Source organism: Canariomyces notabilis, assembly GCF_033297395.1.
Source record: "Canariomyces notabilis strain CBS 508.74 unplaced genomic scaffold N656scaffold_2, whole genome shotgun sequence".
NCBI classification, from domain to species: domain Eukaryota; kingdom Fungi; phylum Ascomycota; class Sordariomycetes; order Sordariales; family Chaetomiaceae; genus Canariomyces; species Canariomyces notabilis.
In genome coordinates, this window is record NW_027041824.1 from 1,879,716 (window position 1) to 1,903,053 (window position 23,338).

The following is a 23,338-nucleotide window of genomic DNA, read 5'->3' on the forward strand; positions in this document are numbered from 1 at the left end:
TGACAAAAGAAACCCCCTAGCTTGGCTACATGCTCGCGCTGCCTACCTCCGATCTCGCCCAGTCTAGGCGGATATACACGTGTACGATGACTGACCCAACGCACACCCAATGCTGATTCGCACCGACCCTATCAGCTATGACGCTTCTCAGCCACCAAGTACATGTAACTGCCAGTGGGAAAGCACTGCCAAGTCAGGATCAGATGGGAACAATAAAGGAGGTAATATTTCCCTTGAGCAGACTCACAAGATGAACAAGCTGTAAGCTTTGAAGCCGATGGGTATGACGATTGCTAACAGCGTATGTCGAGAGGCTTCTGGATTGAAGGAGGATTGGATTCGACGAGTTCAGCATGGCATCAACCTTCCTTCTAACAGTAATTGGTTCCTTCGCACAAGCTCATGGTGTCAAAGGCACCCAGTTTTCCCGAATAACGATGAAGAAACCAACTATACTACGCGAGTACCTATAGGTAACCATAGCGGTCAGTGGGTAACAGTGCTTCTGAAGCACTCACTGGGTACACACCCTTCCTCCTTTCCTAGTTCGTACAATCAACCGCGTTGAGTTCTACTCGGGAGTCGTTCCTTATCCCGGCCCGTTCACTCATGTATGTACCGTAGCGGACGACCATCAGGTCTGAGGGGAAGGATGAGATCAAGGCGAACTTGGCGAAGACGAAATATGAAGGAATGCAATCGCTCTGACGATGATGGGAGAATCGGGGAGACCGCCAATGAGTACGATAAAAGACACGGCAGAGTGCAAGACGTTTCTCGAATTTCGAGGTAAGCCTGAGACCATATTCGTACTCACCATAGCATTGTGACCCCTGTTATCATTCTGCCGCCGAAAGCATGCTTAACCCAGCTCTCAATCCACTGGATTGAGTTGAGTTGGGGCTCGATATCAAAGTCGCGAGTTCGATAAAAGTCTACACCTTTCGGTTACCTGCGTTCAAGTATCATTCAGACAAAAATTGTCAGCCAAGTGCCCGCTTTAGTAAGTGAATGGAAAGCAGACTCGGTGGGTACAATTGCCTAAAGTGGTCGTTCCGAGTGCGGAATCTGCGGATGCCCTAGCCCCACCAATCCTTAATTATCTCGCCGTCCGCTGCTTCTAGAACCCAAAAAAACATCATACATGTAGGACGGTTTCGGCGACAACATTCCATCTCAAGTCTCTATCGGAAGGGCCACTGGAGAACCCTATGGCGCTACAACCCGAGCCTTCACTGCCTGCACCGGCGGCGCAGTTAAAGACGGCCCGGGCCAATGCCGATCTCTCGGGTGACGCCCCCTCCGATGCCGAAGAGGGTGCCGGGGCCGGTGCTGGGGCCATCCCCGCCGCTGACACGGATGATGCCGCGGAGCGCCGGATCCGCCGCAAGGTCGACTTGCGCCTCTGCACCATCGCCGGCATCCTATGCAGCCTGAACCTCCTCGACAGCGGCGTGCTCTCCAGCGCCGCCGTCACGTCCATGCCGTCCGATCTGGGGCTGGACCAGGGCGACCGCTTCTCCGTGTCCATCTTCATCTTCACCATTTCCAGCATTGTGTTCCAGCTGCCCTCGACCATCGCGGTGCGCATGCTCGGACCGCGGATCTGGTTTGCGGTGATCACCTTCGCCTTTGGCCTGATCACGCTCTGCACCGGCTTTGTCCGCAGCTGGCAGCAGATGATTGTGCTGCGCATCCTTCTTGGCGCCGCCATGTCCGGCATCTTCCCGGGCCTCGCCTACCTCATCAGCACCTGGTATCCGCGCCGGGAGCAGCAGCTGCGCTTTGCCTACATGCAGAGCGGCGAGGTCATCATCCTTGCCACGGGCAGCCTGGTCAACTACGCGCTGAACCGCCTCGACGGCCGCGGCGGCCTGGAGGGCTGGCGCTGGATGTTCGTTGTGCAGGGGCTCTGTACTTGCGTCATCGGCGTTGCGACGTACTGGTGGATGGTTGATTTTCCCGAGAACTCGCACGCAAGCTTCCGCTTCCTGTCACCCGACGAGGCCGCCATCGTCGCGCAGCGCATCCAGACCGACCGAGGCGACCTCGTCGCTCAGGACTTCAGCATCGGAAAAGTCCTTGTCCACGCCAAGGACCCCAAGGTCTGGGCGTTTGCCTCGCTCTTCTTTATGCAGAACATTGTGTCGACGGCCCTGGCCTACTTTGTGCCCATCATCCTTGAGGGCGGGCTGGGGTACTCTTCTGATGCGTCCATCATCCTGTCGGCGCCGCCGTACTACTACGCCGTGCTGCCCGTTCTTGCTTCTTCCTGGTTTGCTGACAAGTTCCGAATCCGGGCGCCCATCATTACGTTCAATGCCGTCTGTCTCATCACTGGCTTTGCCGTGCTGGGGTTTGCTCGAGACTCAGGAGCTCGTTACTTTGGTGTTTTCCTTGCTACGGGTGCCTATGTGGCAAACTGGGCCGCCCTGACGGCTTATCAGGCAAATAATGTTGTTGGGTATGTTTCGCCTCGTCCCGGTCTCAGAGGAATGCACACTGACACTCTGTGCCTAGTCAATGGAAGCGGGTGTTTACTGCTGCAGCCTGTACTATGTTCAACGGCGCTGGTGGGATTGCAGGGAGCTTCATCGTCCGAAGGTTCGAGGCGCCATACTATGCGACGGCTGTCTGGGTGTCAATTGGGTGAGTCTGCCACGGCGAACGTGAACCATGCGTTGCCCAGAAACACACCTGCTGATGAGGATTAGATCGCATATTTTGATGATAACTGTCGTTGGTCTGCTTTCCTTACACTTCTACCTCGCCAATACCATGCAAAGAAAGAAAGCCGGAGTTTTGGAAAGCACGGTAAGCAGCTTGTTTACTCCCTGGTATCTACAGTTCGCTGACCTACCTAGGCGGGCTTTAGATTCACATACTAGAGGGTTTCGGTGGAACATATATAATTCATCAGATATAGAGAGACGTTACACGAATTCATACCAAAGCGAACGCTTAATACCAAAGCCTTGGTGTTCTTCCAACTTTAACATCGAGGCTTGTACTATATCCCATCCTAGTACTCGGTTTCCGCAGCTGCTACTCTGCACTGCTTGGAGGTCTCATGGCTGTCTCTTCGTGGTTCGCCGCATCCTGTGCGTAGGTCGTCCCCATATCTTCCACGCGCTAACTGTTGGTGAGACGTCAGGCGTGGTAGTCCACTACAGAGTCCAATTCCGAGGGGCGATCAGTATCACGTTTAATCATATGACTCTGTCAAAGACGCATGCCGTTTCCGTGATACAACCTGGAGCGTCTTTGCTGTCCATCCGAATCCCTCCCCGCATGAGTCCGGTTGGACACTGCCGGGCGTTGCATCGTTGGACGGAGGCGTCTAAGCCGGGCTCATCAAGATTCTCTCGACACTAAGATAAGAGAGGCGGTCTGGCCCTCGAAGAGATAATCTTTATCCTGACCCTTGCCGCGGACGGGGATGTTTCAGACGAGGACGAGGGCCTTTTGTTTCCCGTTGTGCTCGACGGCGAGAATTGGCCAACAGGACAAGCTCAGCAGCTGCCTGTTGTGCTGGGAGGAGAAGACCGCAACCGAGCTTGTGAACACCCGGTCCAAGTTTGCTGCGGCTATAGCCTATTAGACTTCGAGCGCAGCACGTCCCGGCTTTCAGTTAGCGGAAGATCGGAGTCACTGGACATGTTCGAATTTTCCCGTGAATCCGTGCTGCGAAATAGCAGATCGATACTCGGTAAAATCGATCCTTGATTGTCTTGGTAACCCTGATTAACATTCACTGGGATTCAACACCAGCAGTGCTATGTAGCAACTTGAACAAACGGGGTCAGGTAGGCTGAAGTAGGTAGGCTGAAGTAGGTAGGCTGAAGTAGCTCGAGGGTAGCTCGGTCGTCGAGGGAACAGGGTCCGCGACTCCACGTATCCACCGGTATCCACAGCTGTGGGAGGATCTAATGTAAGAGACTCGGCATAGCTCGAGCAAGGCTTGACCATGCGAGGCAATTTTAACTACAACTCGGCCGCTGGTTAAGTTCATCACTGTGTGGACCGCATACTGCGTGATGACGACATGGACACATATCGGACGATCCGGCTCGAAGTCAAGGCTGGTATTCCCCATCGATTGTGCAGCTGCGCTTCCCCAAAGCCGACACTCGGTGATCATGCCGTTTGCGAGATTGCATGGTTCCATGTGTAAGCGGCAGACACGCCAATTCCAGTGTCGCAGCTGGGGCCGGGGCCGTATTGAAGACAATGCCATTGCTCCTAGTACAGAAGGTACATACAGTTCTACGTGTCGATTGTGACTGGCTGGGCAGCAGCAGTTCTCATACCATTACACACCTGCCCATCTATGTCCTCTTTTTCCGTCCACAGATGCGATATGCAACTTGGGAGATTCCCGACCGTATCTCTAGTAGGCGTAGAGAAGGAGGAAGGCAACCATCAGGGCGAACAGGCCAGTAGCTTCCGCGAAGGCGAAACCCAGGACGGCGTAAGAGAAGAGCTGACCTGCAATTGGGAGAATCGTTAGCTGTCACGAATTCCTCCTAGCTGGAGCTGTTGCGCGGTCAAGTGACCAATTGCTTACCTCGGAGGGCCGGGTTGCGGGCGACACCATTGATGAGAGCACCGAAGACAGTGCCAATGCCGACACCGGCACCAGCGAGACCGATAGTGGCAGCACCAGCACCATGCACCTTGGCGGCGGTGATGAGGGCGGCGGCAGTGGACTCGACGACGACTCCCCGCGACTGCATAGCATTGCGGATTATGGTGGAGCCAAAGGTGTTACGGGCGCCATTAAGGACGAGACCATGACGAGCAGCAGGCTGGCGTGCGGCCGAGATGATGGAGCTGGGAACGCGAGCTGGAGAGAAATAAATAACGCGTCCCCAAGCGGGAGGAGAGATGACAGCTGGCTCAACATGTACGTACCCTGACTGTGCATCGTCGACATCAGACGGACAGGCTGCTTCAAGCCCATGCGGGCGACAGAGGCTGTCAACCTGCTTGAGGCGAGCATTTTGAAGAGATGGACTTGATAGGGTGGACGGATTGAGAGTGTGACGATTGAAAAACAGCCTGCTGTTGGATGGGCTGTTGAGTGCTGAGGTAAAACGCAAAGCAGAGGGGAGGGAAAGTTGGAGCGGGAGAGTGAGGGGGTGGCCGGGTGGCAGGTGCTAGAGGTCACTTGTGCCAGATCATGCTTCCTGAGGCATCAATCCAATGGGGATAATAACGTGCATGGAAGGCGCGGCCGCATCAAACAGCGGTTTGGTTGGCCAATCGAAAATACACTCATTGGGGTTGTACCGTGCCTTCCTCCTAGGATTTGCGGCAATCCGCCCTGCTTGCGGCCCGGGGCTGGGAATGAGAATGGAGAAACTGACCCGATGCCGATGTTGAGCAAATCCAGTTATCAGAGTGTGGAAAATCACAAGTAAGTCTCAGCTGGTCAAAGTATGTAGTTTCTCTAGATCAATTCACAGGTGCTACGAGTACTGGATATTCAACACTGTACTGTGGTATTCCATTCTTCCCGGAGACTGTGCCTGTCATATGCGCACGTGGGCAATTTGATCAGTTTCACTAAGATGCCCTAGAGAACAGCGCTGGGCCCATTCATTATTAGCCTCCTTTGGATCTCTGAGCGAGATGGAAGCATTCTCTTGTCAACAACAACAGAGGACAAGTCGCCGGCCACAGTACTGTGGTAATTGCGGGTAATGTGATGGATGATATTATTGGGGATGGTCTGAGACGTGGCTGGTTGTCGAAAGCGGGGAAGAGAGCTCAGACCACTGAACTGTCCGAGCTCGAGGGCATCCAATCTCGTCCACGTTCAACTCAAGATCGCTAAACTCATGTCACGCGAGCAGGAAGTCGGTGGTAATGAGTGAACAATGCAGAAATTGGAATGCTGATTGTGCAAACTGTCATCGACTTTATGCGACTTCAAGCTAGATATTAGAGTCGACTCGGTAGGATTGCGATATGGACTGTGTAACGTTAGCAATTGGTGATTGATCTCGTGTTTGACACCATTCATCATTCCCGTGTCTGTTTGCTCATTCAGGGGCAACAAGTACCTTACCCCGCTTTTTGGGCTGAGATGGACATCCCAAAAGGGTCTGGCTTAACGGATCCACTGGCGGGCGAATGGTTTTGTGCGGGGCCCCACACGTAATCTCCGCAATGACAGGGCTCTTCCCCAGAGTGATCCATGAACGGCAACGGTTCCCTGATCCACCATGTTGTGGGGTCCGTTCTTGGATCCAGGGATCACTGCACTACTAAAACACATGTGTGCGCAGCAGCAGTCAAGAGCTGTGGAATACGGATTGCTTTGGTTCTAAACTAGAAACTGGGAGTCTTGTTCCTTGAATGAAATTCGTATGCACGTCCGACAGACCAGCGATCTCAGCCGATCTGGTATATCCGGCTCCGTCGGGCGAGCAGGGGTGTCGGAACCCCTGGTTTCCATCCAGATGGCAAGGGTGTATAAAGGAGTGTTGGTGGACTCAGGTTGAGTAGCTACCTATGGTATGTTATCAAGCGTGGTGTTGAAAAAGTGGGACGGGCAATACCCTGAAATCCAAACGTGTTGTACGAAGACAATACCCGAACTTGGAAACTGTTATTTGCTTCTTGAGCAAGTAACACTTGATGTGCAGTGGATGGTTCAGATTGCCCAGTAGTCACGCAACCCACCCGCAGAGCTTCCCTGACCGTGTTAAACAAAATTGACGCAGATGCCATCGTGCTCCCTGGCATGGTCACCGCCTGGTGATACCCTCGTCATCTTACAACGGATTTCCGGGTTGAGTGGCGGCTGAAACGACCTGTTCCTCACCGGAGTGATACCTAGTGCTCTACCGAATATATGATACTCTGTATCTTCGATATTTGCACCTTAACTGCTCAATCTGTACCATCTTGGTTCAACTAAGCTTAAAAGTAATCCTGCCCATTACGCTTCATCTATCAGTTCCAAGCCCTACGGGTGTTGGTCGTTGATATCATGTAAATCCAACCCACCCAAGCAAGTCTCCCATCAGCTCTAGTAGATTTGTAGGAATCTGAAAGCGGCTCTTAACTTTGCGACCTGCCAAAACATTTCTACCTTAGTTTACCGTCTTATCAAAGTCACTTTAATTGCTTATGAGCGTCCTTCGCACGAATGGCGTTGTCGTACCTACATTTGCACGACATGACATTTCCCATACAGGTAACGACTCGGGTTCGGAATCTCAAAAGACAGCCAGACCATATCCACACACATCTCTTCCAGACCTACCTTAGCTACCTTCCGCCCGGTCAAAATAGCTGGAAATGACTGAATCGCTTAAAAATGCAATAAAATTCGAATGCGTTCGTTTTTTGGAAGGCTGACTAAGGTAGGTAAGTAGCAACTCACAACTATTACAGTACAGGCCCGTGCGTCCTTACCGTGGCATACATTACAGTAAGAACGCGCCTCTGAATGGCTCTGTTGGCGATATACGCGTAAGAGAGCGCTTGACTGGCTGGGGCTCTGTTTCCAAGACGGCGACGGGCGTCGGGAACGTTCGTTTGGCATCGTATTCGTGGCATCGTAGGAAGGATTCGAAGGAAGGAATTGAAGCCTGGGAAAACCTAGAAAAGTCAGTAGTTATTTTCAATTAAGAATTGAAAATTGAACGAACCTAATTGAATTGAAAGATATTTGAAGGCCCTTAATTGAGTTGGAAGTTGGAGGGTTCTAATTGAATTGAATTGGTTTTGAATTGAATTGAGTGAAGCCATGATCATAAGTAGTAATTACCTACCTACATAGGTATTGCATATACCTATCTAGGCTACATGCCATACTATGGGTGGTAACCATGTGCTTCTAACAGCCCCTGGAGTTGTATACTGATAATCTCGTAATGGGGAATGGAAGGGAGGGTTGGTCTGGGGCTGGTGAATAAGGTATGGGAAACAGGAAACACGGCAAAGAAGAAAGAAGAAGGAGAGAAAAAGAAAATAAGGGAGAAAACCGGAAGGGAAAAGGGATGAAAGGCCAGTTTAACTAGCCGAAAGAGACTTAAAATATAACATAGCATGGAATGTCTGGTCCAAATCACATCCTGTGCCATAGGTGGGCGGTACCTACCCCTCATTAGAGACGGTCTGACTCAGTTCAAAAACCCCCAATCCTCGCACTCCCAAGGTTTCCACCAGCTGCATACACCATTGCGGCTTCATTATCCTCCATGATACTCAATTTGATGTAATACCTTCAGCGACAAATACACTGCACTCTTGAAATCGGAGATTGTGTGGATAGCTCCGTTCAGGTTTCGCTTTTCGCTTTTTACGGAGATAAACAGGAGCTTCGGTGGAAACTCGGATTGGATATAAATACCACTTAGCAGCTTCACTTCGTCAAAGGGCAGAATATCTAACGTAGGTTGCTTACTGAGATAAGGGGCTAGAGCTTAAATACAAATCACCACCCAGGAATCTTCGTCTTCCTCAACCCGTTTTACACCTCAGATTTCCAAACAGCTTTCCTTGAACAGAAGCACACGGCCATTCCTTAACCCAAAGATGTCTCTCGCTGGAAAAGTCTTTCTCATCACCGGCGCCTCCAAAGGCATAGGCCGTGCAACGGTCGAGCGCGTCGCCGCTGACGGCGGCTCGGTCGTGATCAACTACCTCTCCGACAGCAAAGCCGCCGATGAGCTCGTGTCTCAGATCGGCCCGGACCGAGCCCTGGCCGTTCAAGCCGACGTCTCCAAGCTACCAGACATTGAACGTCTCGTTGCGGGAGCAGTCGAGAAATTCGGCAAGATCGACGTCGTGATTCCCAACGGTATGTCATGCTTCTTCCTATACGTACTGCAGCCTGAGATGAAGCTAGACTGATATTTTACTTACATGATAATTCAGCCGGGGTAATGGGCATGCACACACTCTCAAAAACAACCGAAGCCGACTTCGACCGGCACTTCAACCTGAACGTCAAGGGCCCGCTCTTCCTCGTGCAGCGCGCGGTACCGCACATGCCGGCCAACGCCGACGCGCGCGTCATCTTTGTCTCGACGGGGCTCAACACGTCGACCAACGTGCTGGGCGCGCACCTGCTGTACTGCGCGACCAAGGGCGCCGTCGACCAGATGGTGCGCACCCTGTCCAAGGACCCGGAGCTGGCGGCCAAGGGCATCACCGTCAACGCCGTCGCGCCCGGTCCGACGGCCACGGATCTGTTTTATCAGGGCAAGACCGAGGCGGTGCTGGATGTCCTGAAAAGACAGAGTCCGTTTAACAGGTTCGCCACGCCCGAGGAGATTGCTGGCGTGGTGGCGTTTCTGGCGGGTAAGGAGAGCGGGTGGATGTCGGGCCAGGTTGTGAGGGTCAATGGTGCGAATATGGTCTAGGTTTGGTGCCTTACATAGATAGCGTTGCCTTTTTTCAAGTTTTGGTTGTCTTGGAGAGTCTGACTGCAAATCTAAATCACAAACCATCTTCCCCAAGGCACGGAATATGAGTTCGATGAAAGAGCTGGTACAGTTCCAATGTTTGGCCCTATACAATATCGGGCAGTTGTTGATGGCTCATGCATCTTGTGCGAGCTTTTCGTCGTGTGCAGCGCCAACCGTATTCAGAACCGTCTGAGCACTCCTCTTCTGCAGACTCTTCTTGACAGGATTGGGTGCGGAAAACACCTCCTCCAGCTCCTCCAACGTGCGGTCCTTGGTCTCGGGAAAGTAGAAGTACATGAATGCACCTTCGATCAGGTCCCAGAACACAAAGACCAAGTAGAAATAGTAGCCGATACCCTCAAACGCCGGGCCTGAGGCGTACTGCAAGATGGTTGATGCAACCGAAGACGCAAAGTTTCCCACCGCTGTGCCCTTAGCACGCGTTGCCGTGGGCAGGGTTTCGGCGATGTACATGCTTTGGAGTGGAGTCCAGCCAAATGAGAAGACAATGCCAAAGATGAATATGAAGGCAATGGTGGTATTAGCTGCTGCTACCTGGGTTGGGTCGTCCGTGGCCATCTTGCTGGTGCCGGTGATGATGGCGAAGCAAATCGACGCAAAGACAATGGTGTAAAGCAGCAGCGGACGGCGGCCCACGACATCGGTCATCCGAGCACCGAAAATGGCACCCAAAAATGACAGGGCCGGGTTGATGCCGTTGAGAGCGAGAACTTTGTGCTGTTCGGTGATACCGGCCGAGTTGAGCATGGTGACCATGTAGTATGACGATAAACTGTTGCCGCTGATTTGGCCAAAAACAGCCATTCCAATAACGCATATGAGGCGGCGACGGGCCGAGTGCGTATTCCACAGCTCGTGGTAGTCGTACCATTTCTTGTCCGAAGCTTCACTTGAGATTTGGCTGATCATTTCCTTCATCTGCAGCTGCACCAGCGGGTGGTCGAGTCGGCCCTCCCCGTGATATGTGGCAAGCACCTTGGCGGCATGGTCGTGTCGATCTTGAGCCATGAGCCACCTGGGGCTCTCGGGCAAGAAAAACACGCCCAGGCATACTAGGCCCGAGGTGACCATCTGACACCAGATAGGGATGCGCCAGGCGTCCAGGCTGTCGATGTAGGCACATCCGTACACAACCCAAGAAGCGATGATGCTTCCAATGTACCAAGTGCAGTTGTAGAGGCCTGTCAGAGTGCCTCGCCACTTGGGATGAGCCATTTCCGACACATAGCACGGTGCCGAGACGCAGGCAAAGCTCACTCCGAACCCTAACACGAACCGGCCTGCGAGGAACTGGCCGTTTGATGTGCTTGGTGCCTGTATGCAAGTTCCGATGATGACGATCAGGGCGCCTACAAACATCCCCCAGCGTCGACCGAAGTAGTCGTTGACGGGTCCCGTGAAGAACACGGCAGCCACGGAGCCAATGTTGTACATGGCAAAGACTAGGCCAGTGCTAGAACCTGCCGTGGACCTGGCACTCCAAATCAGCACCTGTGCAGGTTTTGCAACTGAGGTGACGGTGTGGCATCTTCTTACATGTTGAAGTATTTCTGATACGAGTGCATGCCATTCAAGCCGCCCATCAGACTGCCATCGTAGCCGTTGAGACACCCACAGAGGTAGCTCAGGGACAAGACGAGGTACAGTCGGCACATCCGCCACGACCAGGGAGAATACTTTGAATCGTCGGCATCGTGAGCTAGCTGGATGGCACCATCCGCATCTGCGTCTGCGTCGCGGAGCCCGCCATCGTGGTGGTCGACTGCCGAAGCATCTTTTTCGGTATTGGCAGCCATGGAGAGGTTGTTTGGGGTGAGGCCCATATGGCCCGCGATGGTGCAAAACGGCTCGGATGGTTTTGTAGTTCGCCACGCGGACTCGAGGTTGGCGACAGATGGGCGTAGTAGTAGTACGTATATGCGATTAATGTTTGCGCCGGCGTCGTCCCAGCCGTCGACTTACTGAGATCTAGATCTTCTTCTGCATGTGATATGACGACGATGCAGGATGGCCCTCTGGAGGGGCCCAACGTACCGGCTCCTGGCTTATACACGTGTACACACGGCTGTTTGCTTCCCCGCACCGAGAGCAGCCGAGCTTTGATATTGCCTGTATGCAACATCGCGGGCAACGGCGTGGTATTGTGCAAGGCTGGTGTTGGAAACGGCACCACAGGGGTTCTCGTTCGGGAAGCTACTCGGCTCTAACTTGCCCGAAGTACTTGATTCCTCCTTATACACTAAGAAAAGGTTAGATCAATGAATTTCCAAGTAACATCAAGCTCGCTTTAGAATAGACCATGGAAGCTTGATCCAAAGGGTTGGCCTAGAGGAGGGTAAATAGGTTGCGTACCTTATCTGGCCCTTGCCGGGGTGGTGTTAAGATTGTCGGTTTGAAGACGAGCCTATGTCCCAAGGTTAGAACATTTGTAGGAAAAAAGACTTTGACCGATTTCTTTGATCTCGAGTTTGTTTGAACCTAGCCCAACGTTAATCTGATTAACCAGGCCCTGGTGGTTCTCTAATTTGGGACAATTCTCCAGTTGCAGTTGTACTTGGGTGTTTCTCAAGCCAATTGGAGGGATATTTCACAAACATCTTACCACTTGCCGCTGATCTCCTCTTGCAATGACACGCCATCTCTTGGCTCCCTTGGATCGCGTTCGTCATGGTGCGACACGAACTGCGACGTTATGCGGGGTTGCCACTGCCGAGTTCAAAGTTACGTGTCGGTGAACCCAGAACCCCGCATCGACGACGCGTTGACTGGCGACGTACTGTTGCACTTTGTGACTCACTCTGCACACCATAAACATCAATATCAAGACGTCGAGGTTAAGTAGGATATGACGCGGGGCGCTGTTTCTAGACCACGCTGGAGTGAAGGTCAACTGCTGCAAAAGATGTCCAATCCTGAAGGAATCTCCCCCCAGGAGGACAGCGGTAAGCCAGACTATTCCAACGAGGCCGTTTTTCGAAGGAACACGCTACCCCCGCGATCCTATTACATCCCGGAAAATGCACTGGTCCTGAACGGTCAGTGGGATTTTCACTACGCTTCGAGTCCGCTAAAAGCCCCCAAGCCAACGTCCGGCTCCGCGGGTCCTCAAACGAGCAGCAGATTGGCCGAAACCGAGGACGGTTGGACGACTATACAGGTACCTGGCCATTGGCAGTTAGAGGGCCATGGCATTCCACACTACACGAATGTCCAGTACCCGATTCCTGTCTGCCCGCCCTACGTCCCCACCGAGAATCCTACCGGGACGTACAGGCGGATTTTCCATGTGCCCTCGTCTTGGGGCCACAATGACCAACTCCGGCTACGATTTGATGGCGTCGACAGTGCCTATCATGTCTGGGTAAACGGTGTCCTCGTGGGATATGCCCAGGGGTCAAGGAATCCACATGAATTTGACGTCACCCCCTACGTCCACCGACAGGGAGCGAACGAGGTCTTTGTGACTGTGTACCAGTGGTCCGACGGCTCTTACATTGAAGATCAAGACCAATGGTGGCTATCAGGTTTGTCGTGTTCTCGCCGTGGAAAAACCCGCAATCAGGGGCTGACATTGTCAGGAATCTATCGCGATGTGCATCTTATCCCGGTGCCATCCGATATACGAATCGAGGACTGGTTTCTCCGGGGTGATCTGGACAACGAGTACAAGCATGGAAATCTTCATGCTACACTCAATATTGTCGCTAGTTCCCGCGCATCCATCACCATAGCTCTCCGCGAGCTGCCAAAGAATGGAGGGAAAACGGTCCTCACTGCTCACCATGATATTAGCAACGATGGCGAGATTCACTTCGAAATCCCCGTTGCTGAGCCGAAGAAATGGACCGCCGAGACGCCATACCTATACGCCGTGGAAATCTCCGTCGCCACGGAAACAAGGACCCATAAAGTGTCCCAGAAGATAGGTTTCCGGAAGGTTGAGCTGAAGAGTGGCTTGATCTGTGTCAATGGTACACCAATCAAGCTTAGCGGAGTTAACAGACACGACCACCACCCGTTGTTTGGACGAGCTGTTCCCCTCGACTTCGTCCGGCAGGACTTGTTCCTCATGAAGAAGCACAACATCAATGCCCTCCGCTGCAGCCACTACCCTAGCCACCCAAAGCTTTTTGATATAGCGGACGAACTGGGACTTTGGCTCATTGATGAGGCAGACCTCGAGTGTCACGGTTTCTATGACGCCGTAGCACGACCCCTGAACATCCCAGAGGAAATGGACTACGAGGAGCGGAAGAAGTTGACTTTCGGACAAGCGGCCAAGTACACCAGCGACAACCCTTCATGGAAGGCCGCGTATTTAGACAGGATGGAGCAGATGGTGCAACGTGATAAGAACCATCCCTCCATCATCATGTGGTCCCTGGGCAACGAAGCTTTCTATGGCCAGAATCACAAAGCAATGTACCAGTACGCTAAGAAGGTCGATCCCGGGCGCTTGGTGCACTACGAGGGCGATGTCCATGCCGTCTCTGCAGACGTATTCTCGTACATGTACGCTCCCGTTGACCGGTTGATTGAACTTGCAAAGACCGAAGGAGTCAAACCTGACGGGAGCTTTGAGAAGCCGATTATTCTCTGCGAATATGCGCACGCAATGGGCAATGGGCCGGGGTGGCTGCAAGATTATGAGGAGGCCTTCCGGACCTACCCACGGCTCCAAGGCGGGTTTATTTGGGAATGGGCAAATCACGGCCTATGGAAAGAGGACCCTGATGGCAAGTCCTACTATGCATATGGCGGTGACTTTGGGGACGTGCCAAACGACGGCACGTTCGTGATGGACGGGCTGCTATACAGTACGCACAAGCCAACCCCGGGTTTGGTAGAGTTGAAGAAGGTCATACAGCCTCTCAAGCTGTCCGCCGATGGGGACAGCCTAGTTATTTCGAATCTCTACAACTTCATTGGACTTGAACACCTTGCTGCAACTTACGCCCTGGAGGAATTCTCAGAGAGGTGAGAATATGGTTTTGCCCCCCTTTCACTTATCAGTTACTGATTCTTCTCCTTAGCACATCGCTTCTCGCCTCTGGGGTCTTGGATCTGCCAGCAATTCTGCCAGGATCAACTGGCAAAATTCCGCTCCCAGTCACGGCACGAAATATCAAGTCTGAACATGAAGTATACTTAACAGTGTCGTTCCGTCTCCGCGCTGCAACCTCTTGGGCAGACGTTGGTCACGAAATAGCCTGGAGTCAGCACCAAATCTCGGCAGGAAAGCCAGAATTACCGGCAAGTTTAGGCCAGACGCACTCAAGTCTACCGGTAGAGTTTATCAGTGCCGGCGGGGAGATAAAGGTCTACGGCAACAACTTTACCTTGTCCTTCGACCGGTCTCGGGGTCACCTCACGCGCTGGACAGCAGGCGGTGCGCCTATCCTCATCCCTGACCCAGTCACAGGCGCCGCCATCACCCCGTCCTTCTGGCGGCCCCCAACCGACAACGACAACCCATCTTCCTTCCCCTATTGGCAACGCTTCGGGGTTGATGCAATGACAAGCCAAGTGCGCTCCTTACACATCGACACAGAAGAGGGTGTCCAACTCACGGTCACCACCTTCCTCACACCCCCTGTACTAGACTGGGGCTTTCTCGCCACTACAACCTACTCCATCTCACCCGCAGGATCGCTATCCATACGAGTCCGCCTCAAGCCCACGGGCTCGGCACCAAAACACGTCCCTCGCGCCGGGCTCAACCTCCGACTGCCCGGCCGCCTGAGCAAGGTCGCCTGGTTCGGCCTCGGACCGGGCGAATCGTACCCGGACAAGCAAGCCGCGCAGCGGGTGGGCATCTGGAGCGCCGCATCAGTGGACGAGCTCCACACCCCCTACGAGGTGCCCCAAGAAGGCGGGAACAGGATGGGCACGAGATGGGTTAGCTTACGGGAGCCTTGGGGTGGTGGAGCGGGCCTGAGGGCAATCGCTGCGGGCGAAGGGGAGTGGTCTGCGAATTGCGAGAGGAGGTTCAGCTTCCAGGTGAGCAAGTTCAGTGACCGCACGGTGCAGGCGGCGAAGCACCCGTGTGATTTGGTGGAGGAGGCGGATGGGGCGACGCTGTTACGGCTGGATGGGAGAGTGGCGGGAGTTGGCACGGCGGCTTGTGGGCCGGGGGTGAGAGAGGACTTGCTGGTCAGGGTTGAGGAGATGGAGTTTGGGTTCGTGTTGGAGGCGTTGGGGGTGTGAGGCGCTGCGGGTGAAAGACGGTGCGCAAGAAAGGGTAGAAACATGAAAATGACTAGATGTTGGCATGTTGCTGGTAAAAGGATAGTCTCAATTGGATCGATGGGAATTACAGTAGGGAGACGAAGCACGGAGAACGCTGTTCTTATGGGGAAATCTATTTTCCTTGTGTAAGTGAGGGCGGTCCTGTAGCTTGGAGTTGGACTGCATCATCTCCGTGTCGACAGAAAGGCGTCTCCTTTCTCATCATCAAGGTGGATTTGGTCAGATTGTTCAACACCTGCATCCTTCATCACATTGCACCTGCACGAGTAAGGTATGCATGCTGCCGGTAACCACCGTTAGTAATTGCCAGTTCCAAGAGGGCCGGTCCAATTCCGCCAAGTCTAGTGTACGCCGGGCCCTCATTAATAATCACAGCCGGGCCCACTAAATCCCGGCGCTGACAGCCGGCCCCACTCCGCGATGGCGCCATCGATGCCGGGGAGATATAAGCCCCCCTATCGGCCCCTCCCATATGGATGCTGCCATCATCAACTGAATGGAACGACAAAGGATCGCCACCATCCTCTCAACTACCGCTAAACGATTCAAACATAACTCAACCCTGTTTCCATACAAACACAACCACCTACATCCCAAATTGAGAATTCCTAATCCTAGCAACTCAATTTCCACAATGTCCACCACAACCGGCTCCTTCCGCTACCTCGACCCGGCCAGCATCTCAGCCACATCCAAGGCCTGGTCCAAAGTCGACGCCGACTACTCCTCCTACACGCGCACGACGCGCGAGTGCACCGTGACCAACGTGCGCGACTGCCTGGGCCTGCACCCGTCCTCGCAGCGGGGCAGTTTCGGCACCGACATTGACGTGGCCGGGTTCGCCGTGTACCACGCGCCCGCGCAGCAAAAGACGTTTACCGACGACTCGGCTGTGCGGACAGCTTACTACGCCGAGGTCGAGGCACTACTACGCTCCAAGCTCGATTCACCTCCCTCAAAAAAGGTGAAAAAAGTCGTCATCTTCGACCACACGATCCGCAAGCACGACCCTTCGGCCCCGCGGCAGCCCGTGCAGCAGGTGCACGTGGACCAGACGCCGCGCGCGGCCGAGGCGCGCGTGCGCAGGCATGTGACCGACCCGGCCGAGGCCGAGGAGCTGTTGAAAGGAAGGTACCAGATCATCAACGTGTGGCGGCCGATCGGGCATCCGGCGAGCGATTTCCCGCTGGCCGTGATCGACTGGCGGACGACAGAGCCTCAAGATTTAGTAGCGGTCGATCTGCTGTACCCGATCAGGAACCGGGAGGGGGATGGGGATGATAGGGGTAAGGAGGTCCTCCCGGACCCGGCCACCATCCAGAGCAGGGAGGGTTATGAGGTCAAGGGTGAGACATACGGGGTGCTGCCTAATGAGAAGCATAGGTTTTACTACCTCAAGGACATGACGCCGGACGAGGCCATGTTTATCAAGTGCTTTGACAGCTGGGGCGAAGGGCTGCCGGATGGGAAGAAGGGTGTGGCGGCGCTGACGCCGCACACGGCGTTTATTGACCCGCAGACGCCGCCTGGAACGAAGGGAAGGGAGAGTATTGAGGTGAGGTGTTTGGTGTTTTATGAGTAGGCGAGGACGGGAAAGGAATTGGTCGATGTAGATGCGGATGACTGCCTACCTCAGGTAGTTCTTGTGCCCTACTCTGAATAGGATATAATATGAATGCATACATTACATGAAAAGCAGCTTCGCAGTCCCTAAATGTCATAACAGACGCCCGTCTGTTGGGCTTCCCTATACTACGAGAAAGACGCCGTTTACTGCCGCCTCGTACGCCGTAATGCCCCGAGAAATAAAACACACTGATGACGCGAGTTGATGCGTCTTACCCGCCCGCTCCCTCCTCTTTTTGCCGCAGCCATTCGCCCATTATCGCGAGTTATGCTGTGCGATCCTCACGATGCTTTACCGACGTCTTGGAGCCGCAGGGCCCACCACTCGTGCTCGAGCCGACACATGTTGTTGTGCTAGTATTGCTCCCGGAGCATTCAGGTTGTGCAGCGGGCTGTTGCTGAAGCCGATTGGCGACCTGTGAAATCGGTATTGCATAAATGTCTGTAGGATCGCGCCTCACGACCAGGTGCGTCAGAGAAGGGACATAACGGCCAACCAGCCCCCGCAGGCAGGGTGCACAAGCGCAGACGATAGCCATGTTGACCTCAATGATGCTGTCCCCGGTAAGAGATTGTGATCCAGGATTCCAGGACACTTAAAGGGCACATTGCATACCTCCACGTGTAGTTGATAGCAAACCGGTAGGTAAAATCCTTGTTGCCCCAGCCCCTGGCGACAATAATGACGCGAAGGATGCTGATGGCGACGACGCTGCTCTCTTGTCAACACCCCTGGGCCCAGTGTATCTATCAGTATTTACGCCCGTAAACTTACAGGCCACCGGTGCCGAGAATTGCGGTCAGGGCGGCTTTCTGAGCGAAGCCCACTCGCAGAGGACGGATAATCCAGACTGGAAGCACGAGCAGAACGGCGTCGGTAATGCAGTTGAGTATGATGATCCAGGCAAACCATACATGGCCTGATATGCAGGTTCCCGTTTGGGATGTCTGGTCGAAGAAATACGAGATGGGCCGGCAGAAAAACAGGATGCCGCAGGCCGCGAAGAAGTTGGCCCCCACGACGGTGAACAAGACAAAATACACACAATAGTTGAAGCGGCGGCTGATCGAGAAGCGGAGGTAAAATAACAAAATTGACGATTTCGTGCAGCAGACAGCTAGATAGTGGGTGAAGGGCAACGGGAAAACGAGGATCTGTCTCCATGCGCCATGGTAGGTGTTGTTAGTTTTCCCACTTCAAGGGGGGACGAGGCTGAGTCCCAGCAGGGACTTGGAGGGACGACAGACCTGCAAAAAGGGCAGAAGGTCATATCCGGAATTTCTGAGGTATGAAATATGGTAGCCCAATCCATACTGCGTGACTGCAGACGGGGATCAGTCTCGTAACTTGGAAATCGGGTCATCCATGGAAACTGGCTCTCCGTTTGACGTACGCGTAATAAGGCAGACCGAGTAGCCGATGGAAGAGAGCTGAATGCATGTGTAGTGATCCGTCAGCAGTCAGACGTTTTCGTTTCGCCGGAGCCTACATGTAGCAGGTCCATGTGGGCGTGCAATTACCGATGCGATCAGAATAAGCCCTGGAGATTCCACGTCAGTCCCATGCAGAGTTGGGCGAGTCAAGAGCGAATCTGAACTTCTGAAGACACTCACGGTCATCCCAGCGGAAGTCAGTCCGGAGTATTCTCCGGACCGTGTAGAAGCGTAACGATACAAATAGCAGAGCGAAAGGCAAGGAGCAAGCACAGCCAAGAATGGGGCTGAGTCCAATGGAATCCGAGTCGGGAGCTGGCCCCAGGTTTGCATTTGCAACTGTGCTCATGATGATGACCGGAGTTGCAACGGCATGTTACCAGTGTGATCAGCCCTCGACAACGACAACACAAAGTCTCGTTCGGGCGTCCCGCCATCTGGATTCTGGAAAGGACTCGTTCCAGGAATGAAGAGTTCTGGAAACGGTGGGCGGACGCCGGACGGATGATTACATCAGAATTCGGATCCAGATTGTTTTCCTTCTGGAATTCTACAAACTGCGGTCCATGGGTGCATCCAAATCTTCACCGGTCTGCACAGATCCTGCCATCTGTCGGAGCAAGTTTTTAACTTTTGCCAGTGGCTTGAAGTTGGTATTGCCAGCGATTGGTGGGCTGATTCCATGGCTCGCCCCCTGTTTCCAGGTCCACCAAGCGCAGAAACTCGAGCTGGTTGTGGCGTTTCCATGGCCCATGCCAACTCCCTCCTCTATGTATGTACTTGTACATACATACCGATGTCGGCAGGCGCTATGTGCTCAGTTACCGAACATAGGGAAAGTAGGGAGGAATTACGTTCCTGCCAGCGTGGCCCATTGGGTTCTACCCTTTGTCTTGAGCTCCTGCCTCTCCTGTCTATATCTTCAGTGACTAGGAACCCTTTCCCCTGAGAGCTTGAGAAGGAGGATACATGAACAACCGTCGACGCCACCTTCCCAGCCACAGAACTACCGGGATATCTTGGCCCCATAATTACTACCTATCGGGTGGCCGCCGCTTTCCTCCGATTTCTGGGGCTGAAGTTCGGGCAGCATGAAGACTTGGAACCATGTCAACTCAATGACTACCGATTTTGCGGCGCCGCCAACCACGTGCGGATTACCGCCGCGGCGGAAACCGATATTTCTCGGTATCTTTCAGTGTCCACCACCATGGACATCACATGAGGTCGTCTGCCTCATTACCCAGATATTAACCTGCTTCTCACGTCTGATCTGCCGATGCCTAGCACGTAGTGTCGGTCCACTCGGTCTGAGAAGCCACTCTTCGGGTGGTTCTGGCCCTTTCGGGCCGAAGGTGTCGGTATCTCTTTGCGTTACTCGGGATCATCACGCTGATCCATTTGATACCGACCAGCGTCACTCGATGGAATATGGATCACTGTAATAACGCGAGAGGCGGAGGTTTCCGCCGTCATGGAGGACGAAAGCACAATTGATATATCTTGGGTAAGGAAATGCCGCCATGTGTTAATTCATTTATCGCAACCGCAACGCCACGAAATGCCACTCTGGCTACCTATCGAAGGAGAAGGAGTCACTACTGGTTGGCACGCTCCTTGTCGACTTCGATGTCTGTCATGCCGTATTTGCGCCACTCGCGAAGCAGAAGTGCGACTTCCTGTCGAGCAGGTCGCTCGGGAACGCTGCAATTCGGTGTGAGAACGAATCAACGGACTCAACAGATCCAGCAAAAACGGGCCCGGAGGAAGAAGAGGCCATTACCCATTCCAGTCGGCTACACTGTCAGCCTCGGGGCCCGCCAATGTCGACGTTGGTCACCCATCCCCAATTGTCTGGTCCAACCGGGCCACGGTACAGATTATTCGCACCCGGAAGGAGCGGCACCGGCCAGGTCGTCTTGGCGAGGATGATACCATGATTGGATTGTAGCCACCTGATGAGTTCCGATTGTTGGGTCAGGCTAAGTGGCAGAAGGTTAGTTCATGAATGACAGTGTCCATTAAGGTGCTGTGGGGAGGGAAACTTGGCTTACTCCTTGCTTGTTGCGCGCAATTCCGCATTCTTCTGCCGTTGCACGACGCCGCCAGGGTTGTCAAAGGAGTGGACCACATCCTTGACCATGATCCTGACAGCACGATCGTACATGCTAGTGTTCCCGATCTGCTTGACCGTTTCTAATACCGCTTTGTCCTTGAAGAAATGCGAATGTGCTCTGTTGAAGAGCTTGTTCCAGTCTAAAAGGTGGTTCCATTGATATTAGCGTGACTTGTCCGTTCACTCACAAGGGTGTCCTTCCTATCCATGGCTGATTCGGAATACTTACAAGGCAAATGCACACCGGGAGGGACAGGGTTGGAGTGACTCGGCCATCTCAGCGTTGTCTCCTTGGCGTTAGTATTGTCGCTTAGAAGAACAGCCTATATTCTCATGTCAGCACATCTATAGCAGACGGACTCCGGACGATTTCTTTAATCCCAAGTTAGTGTACATACCGTCGGCTGAGCGGCAGGTCCAGGAGCGAGACCAACACCACCACCAGCTTGAGCACCAGCAGCAGATCCGGCACCGCCACCGACAGGACCAATACCACCACCGGTGAAAAAGCTTGCAGCACCGCCGGCAGCTGAACCAGCGGCGGGGCTACCCACAGGGGCGAGAGGGACGGCAGAAGGGACAGGGCGGGCAGACCGGGCAGAGGCGACAGGACCGGCAGGGGTGACAGGACCGGCAGAGGCGAAAGGGCCGGCAGAGGCGAAAGGGCCGGCAGAGGCGAAAGCGCCGGCATAACCCGATCCGAAACCCGGGGGAGCCGGGGCGGTACGCGGTGCGCCCAGTGACGCACCCGCAGGACGAACAGGGTAGCTGGGAATGTTACCCGAAGTCTACATCGCATACGATGTCAGCGCCAACCAATCCTTCGTTTTGTCAAAGCAAGCAGAACACATACAGGAACGCTAGCCAGCAGGACCGGATCAATCAGGGCCGGATTAATTGGGCTCACGGTCGGCCGGGCAGGGGCGGATGATGCTGGGCGGGGCTTCAAGTGTAGGTGTCACTTGGTTAGCATACAAGGTCTGTTAACTTGTTCTAGTCTTTCTTGGATATCTCCATACCTGAGCGCCAACGGGGGAGGGACCGGCATGGAACGAAGACGGACCCATGTTGACAACTTGGTCAGTCTGCCAAGCGGAGGACGAAGTCGGGTACTATCTTGCCGTTAGTGTCTGGCACTTGGGGGTGCTTTTGATGCCGCCGTCGTCGGTACATACCGTTGCCTGGGGTTGAGCCGGGAAAGTCGAGCCGGCGGGCAAGGGCCTCGGGACGAACTGCTGCGACTCCGAGGGCCTCGGGGCGGGGACGGCTTGGGCAGGCTGGTACTGCGTTACGTTAGGATTACCAGGCCGGTCCGTTAAACACCACTTGTGAACAGCGAGGATTGTGGATGGATTTCAAATTGGGTGTTTGCACTTACCATCGACTCCGGAATCCGCACAGCCTGCTGCCGAGGGTCTTGAGCGGAAGCAGTACCGACAGCCCAGGTCATCATCTGCTCATGGGTCATGAAAGGGCGGTCGCGGTTGATTGGCAGCGACTATGCCAGTCAGTCAGCAAACCACATTCAATCGAGGGACAACCAAACGACTTTCGAATATGACTTACCGCGAGGAGCGGAGCCAGCGGATAGTCTCGCTGGGCGGCTTCAGCGCGGGCCCGAGCGATCTCAGCCTCGGTGGGATGGTTGGCGGCGGCGGCATTGTTGGCGTCGTTCGACTGCTGGTCGAACTGGGAGTTGTTGGGCGCACCAGAAGACATTGTGACGATGGTTTAACTGCTTTCCTAGGAAAGAAGAAAGGTTGAGGTGCGGTTGTCGTGATGGTGCTGTCGCTTTCTTTAGTGGTGAGAAGAAAAAGGCGATTTGTGCTGCTTGAGGTTTGGGAGGGGAAGAAGCCCTAGATAAAGGAAAATTTTTCCTATTCAAGCCGCACTTGCTGCTTCCATGGTGGTGAGTCGCGTCGGCGGCGGCTTGAGCGGAGCCGGTGATGTCGTTCACGGCATCGTCGTGGCTAGTACTGCGAAAGGGACAAGCCGCATCGACAGCTCGGCGTGACCCCGTGGCCCTGGAGAATCGCGCGGCAAGGTCTCGGTAAGACTGAGAACTGGTGAACATGATGGATCTCATGTCAATGGAGCTACCTTGAACACTTCACCGGAGTGCGAGTTCATTGTAGGTAGTTGTTGGTCCTGTCGTCGATGGTGAGATGTGTAAGGAAGGTTTAAAAAATCAAGGGGTAATTCAGGGGGCAGAGGGCATGTCTAACATCAAGTTACCCAGATGTTTAGGTATAAGCACATATCGCTTTTCCATCTTCTCAGTACAATAGCTCTGACTCTCTTTCAGTAATTACTAGTAGAGACAACTGTCCGATTCCCGAGCTGTCTACATGGATGATGGATGTATGCAGTAACTCAGCGGTCCTCCATCTTCTCACGCTGAAGATCGTTTTCATCGCACTGTGCTGGTCGTTCTTAGAGATTGGTAGCAAGCTTCTTTGCACTT

General features: G+C 53.8%; 8 protein-coding genes across 8 annotated transcripts; 4 read left to right on the forward strand and 4 right to left on the reverse strand.

Moving 5' to 3' along the window:
* Positions 1-1,088: 1,088 nt before the first annotated feature.
* On the forward strand, positions 1,089-3,226 carry N656DRAFT_774953 (MFS general substrate transporter). Its single transcript, XM_064814372.1, has 5 exons — positions 1,089-2,464; positions 2,521-2,649; positions 2,715-2,814; positions 2,865-3,101; positions 3,155-3,226. Exons 1-4 carry the CDS (start codon positions 1,212-1,214, stop codon positions 2,886-2,888), a joined length of 1,506 nt encoding a protein of 501 aa, XP_064674210.1. The 5' UTR covers positions 1,089-1,211; the 3' UTR covers positions 2,889-3,101; positions 3,155-3,226.
* Positions 3,227-4,390: 1,164 nt separating this feature from the next.
* Positions 4,391-5,002, reverse strand: N656DRAFT_794921 (H+-transporting ATP synthase; the record flags this gene model as incomplete). The annotated part of the gene is made up of 3 exons (XM_064817357.1): positions 4,391-4,488; positions 4,568-4,846; positions 4,915-5,002. The coding sequence occupies 3 exons, from the start codon at positions 5,000-5,002 to the stop codon at positions 4,391-4,393; spliced, it is 465 nt and encodes a 154-aa protein (XP_064674211.1).
* A 3,551-nt stretch (positions 5,003-8,553) lies between these two features.
* On the forward strand, positions 8,554-9,383 carry N656DRAFT_765560 (NAD(P)-binding protein; the record flags this gene model as incomplete). The annotated part of the gene is made up of 2 exons (XM_064813413.1): positions 8,554-8,818; positions 8,896-9,383. 2 exons carry the CDS (start codon positions 8,554-8,556, stop codon positions 9,381-9,383), a joined length of 753 nt encoding a protein of 250 aa, XP_064674212.1.
* A 177-nt stretch (positions 9,384-9,560) lies between these two features.
* N656DRAFT_786952 (sugar transporter-like protein) lies at positions 9,561-11,245 on the reverse strand (the record flags this gene model as incomplete). The annotated part of the gene is made up of 2 exons (XM_064816562.1): positions 9,561-10,920; positions 10,986-11,245. 2 exons carry the CDS (start codon positions 11,243-11,245, stop codon positions 9,561-9,563), a joined length of 1,620 nt encoding a protein of 539 aa, XP_064674213.1.
* An 806-nt stretch (positions 11,246-12,051) lies between these two features.
* On the forward strand, positions 12,052-15,941 carry N656DRAFT_745875 (glycoside hydrolase family 2 protein). The gene is made up of 3 exons (XM_064812914.1): positions 12,052-12,973; positions 13,028-14,426; positions 14,483-15,941. The coding sequence occupies exons 1-3, from the start codon at positions 12,295-12,297 to the stop codon at positions 15,654-15,656; spliced, it is 3,252 nt and encodes a 1,083-aa protein (XP_064674214.1). The 5' UTR covers positions 12,052-12,294; the 3' UTR covers positions 15,657-15,941.
* Positions 15,942-16,089: 148 nt separating this feature from the next.
* N656DRAFT_774961 (uncharacterized protein) lies at positions 16,090-17,399 on the forward strand. The gene has a single exon (XM_064814373.1). It carries the CDS (start codon positions 16,333-16,335, stop codon positions 17,278-17,280), a length of 948 nt encoding a protein of 315 aa, XP_064674215.1. The 5' UTR covers positions 16,090-16,332; the 3' UTR covers positions 17,281-17,399.
* Positions 17,400-17,590: 191 nt separating this feature from the next.
* Positions 17,591-18,829, reverse strand: N656DRAFT_794926 (uncharacterized protein; the record flags this gene model as incomplete). The annotated part of the gene is made up of 6 exons (XM_064817358.1): positions 17,591-17,879; positions 17,941-18,036; positions 18,100-18,479; positions 18,573-18,646; positions 18,719-18,755; positions 18,815-18,829. The coding sequence occupies 6 exons, from the start codon at positions 18,827-18,829 to the stop codon at positions 17,591-17,593; spliced, it is 891 nt and encodes a 296-aa protein (XP_064674216.1).
* A 1,733-nt stretch (positions 18,830-20,562) lies between these two features.
* Positions 20,563-22,593, reverse strand: N656DRAFT_794927 (uncharacterized protein; the record flags this gene model as incomplete). Its single annotated transcript, XM_064817359.1, has 9 exons — positions 20,563-20,740; positions 20,813-21,014; positions 21,104-21,197; positions 21,273-21,662; positions 21,728-21,817; positions 21,894-21,986; positions 22,050-22,157; positions 22,253-22,372; positions 22,441-22,593. 9 exons carry the CDS (start codon positions 22,591-22,593, stop codon positions 20,563-20,565), a joined length of 1,428 nt encoding a protein of 475 aa, XP_064674217.1.
* Between the last annotated feature and the right edge of the window lie 745 nt (positions 22,594-23,338).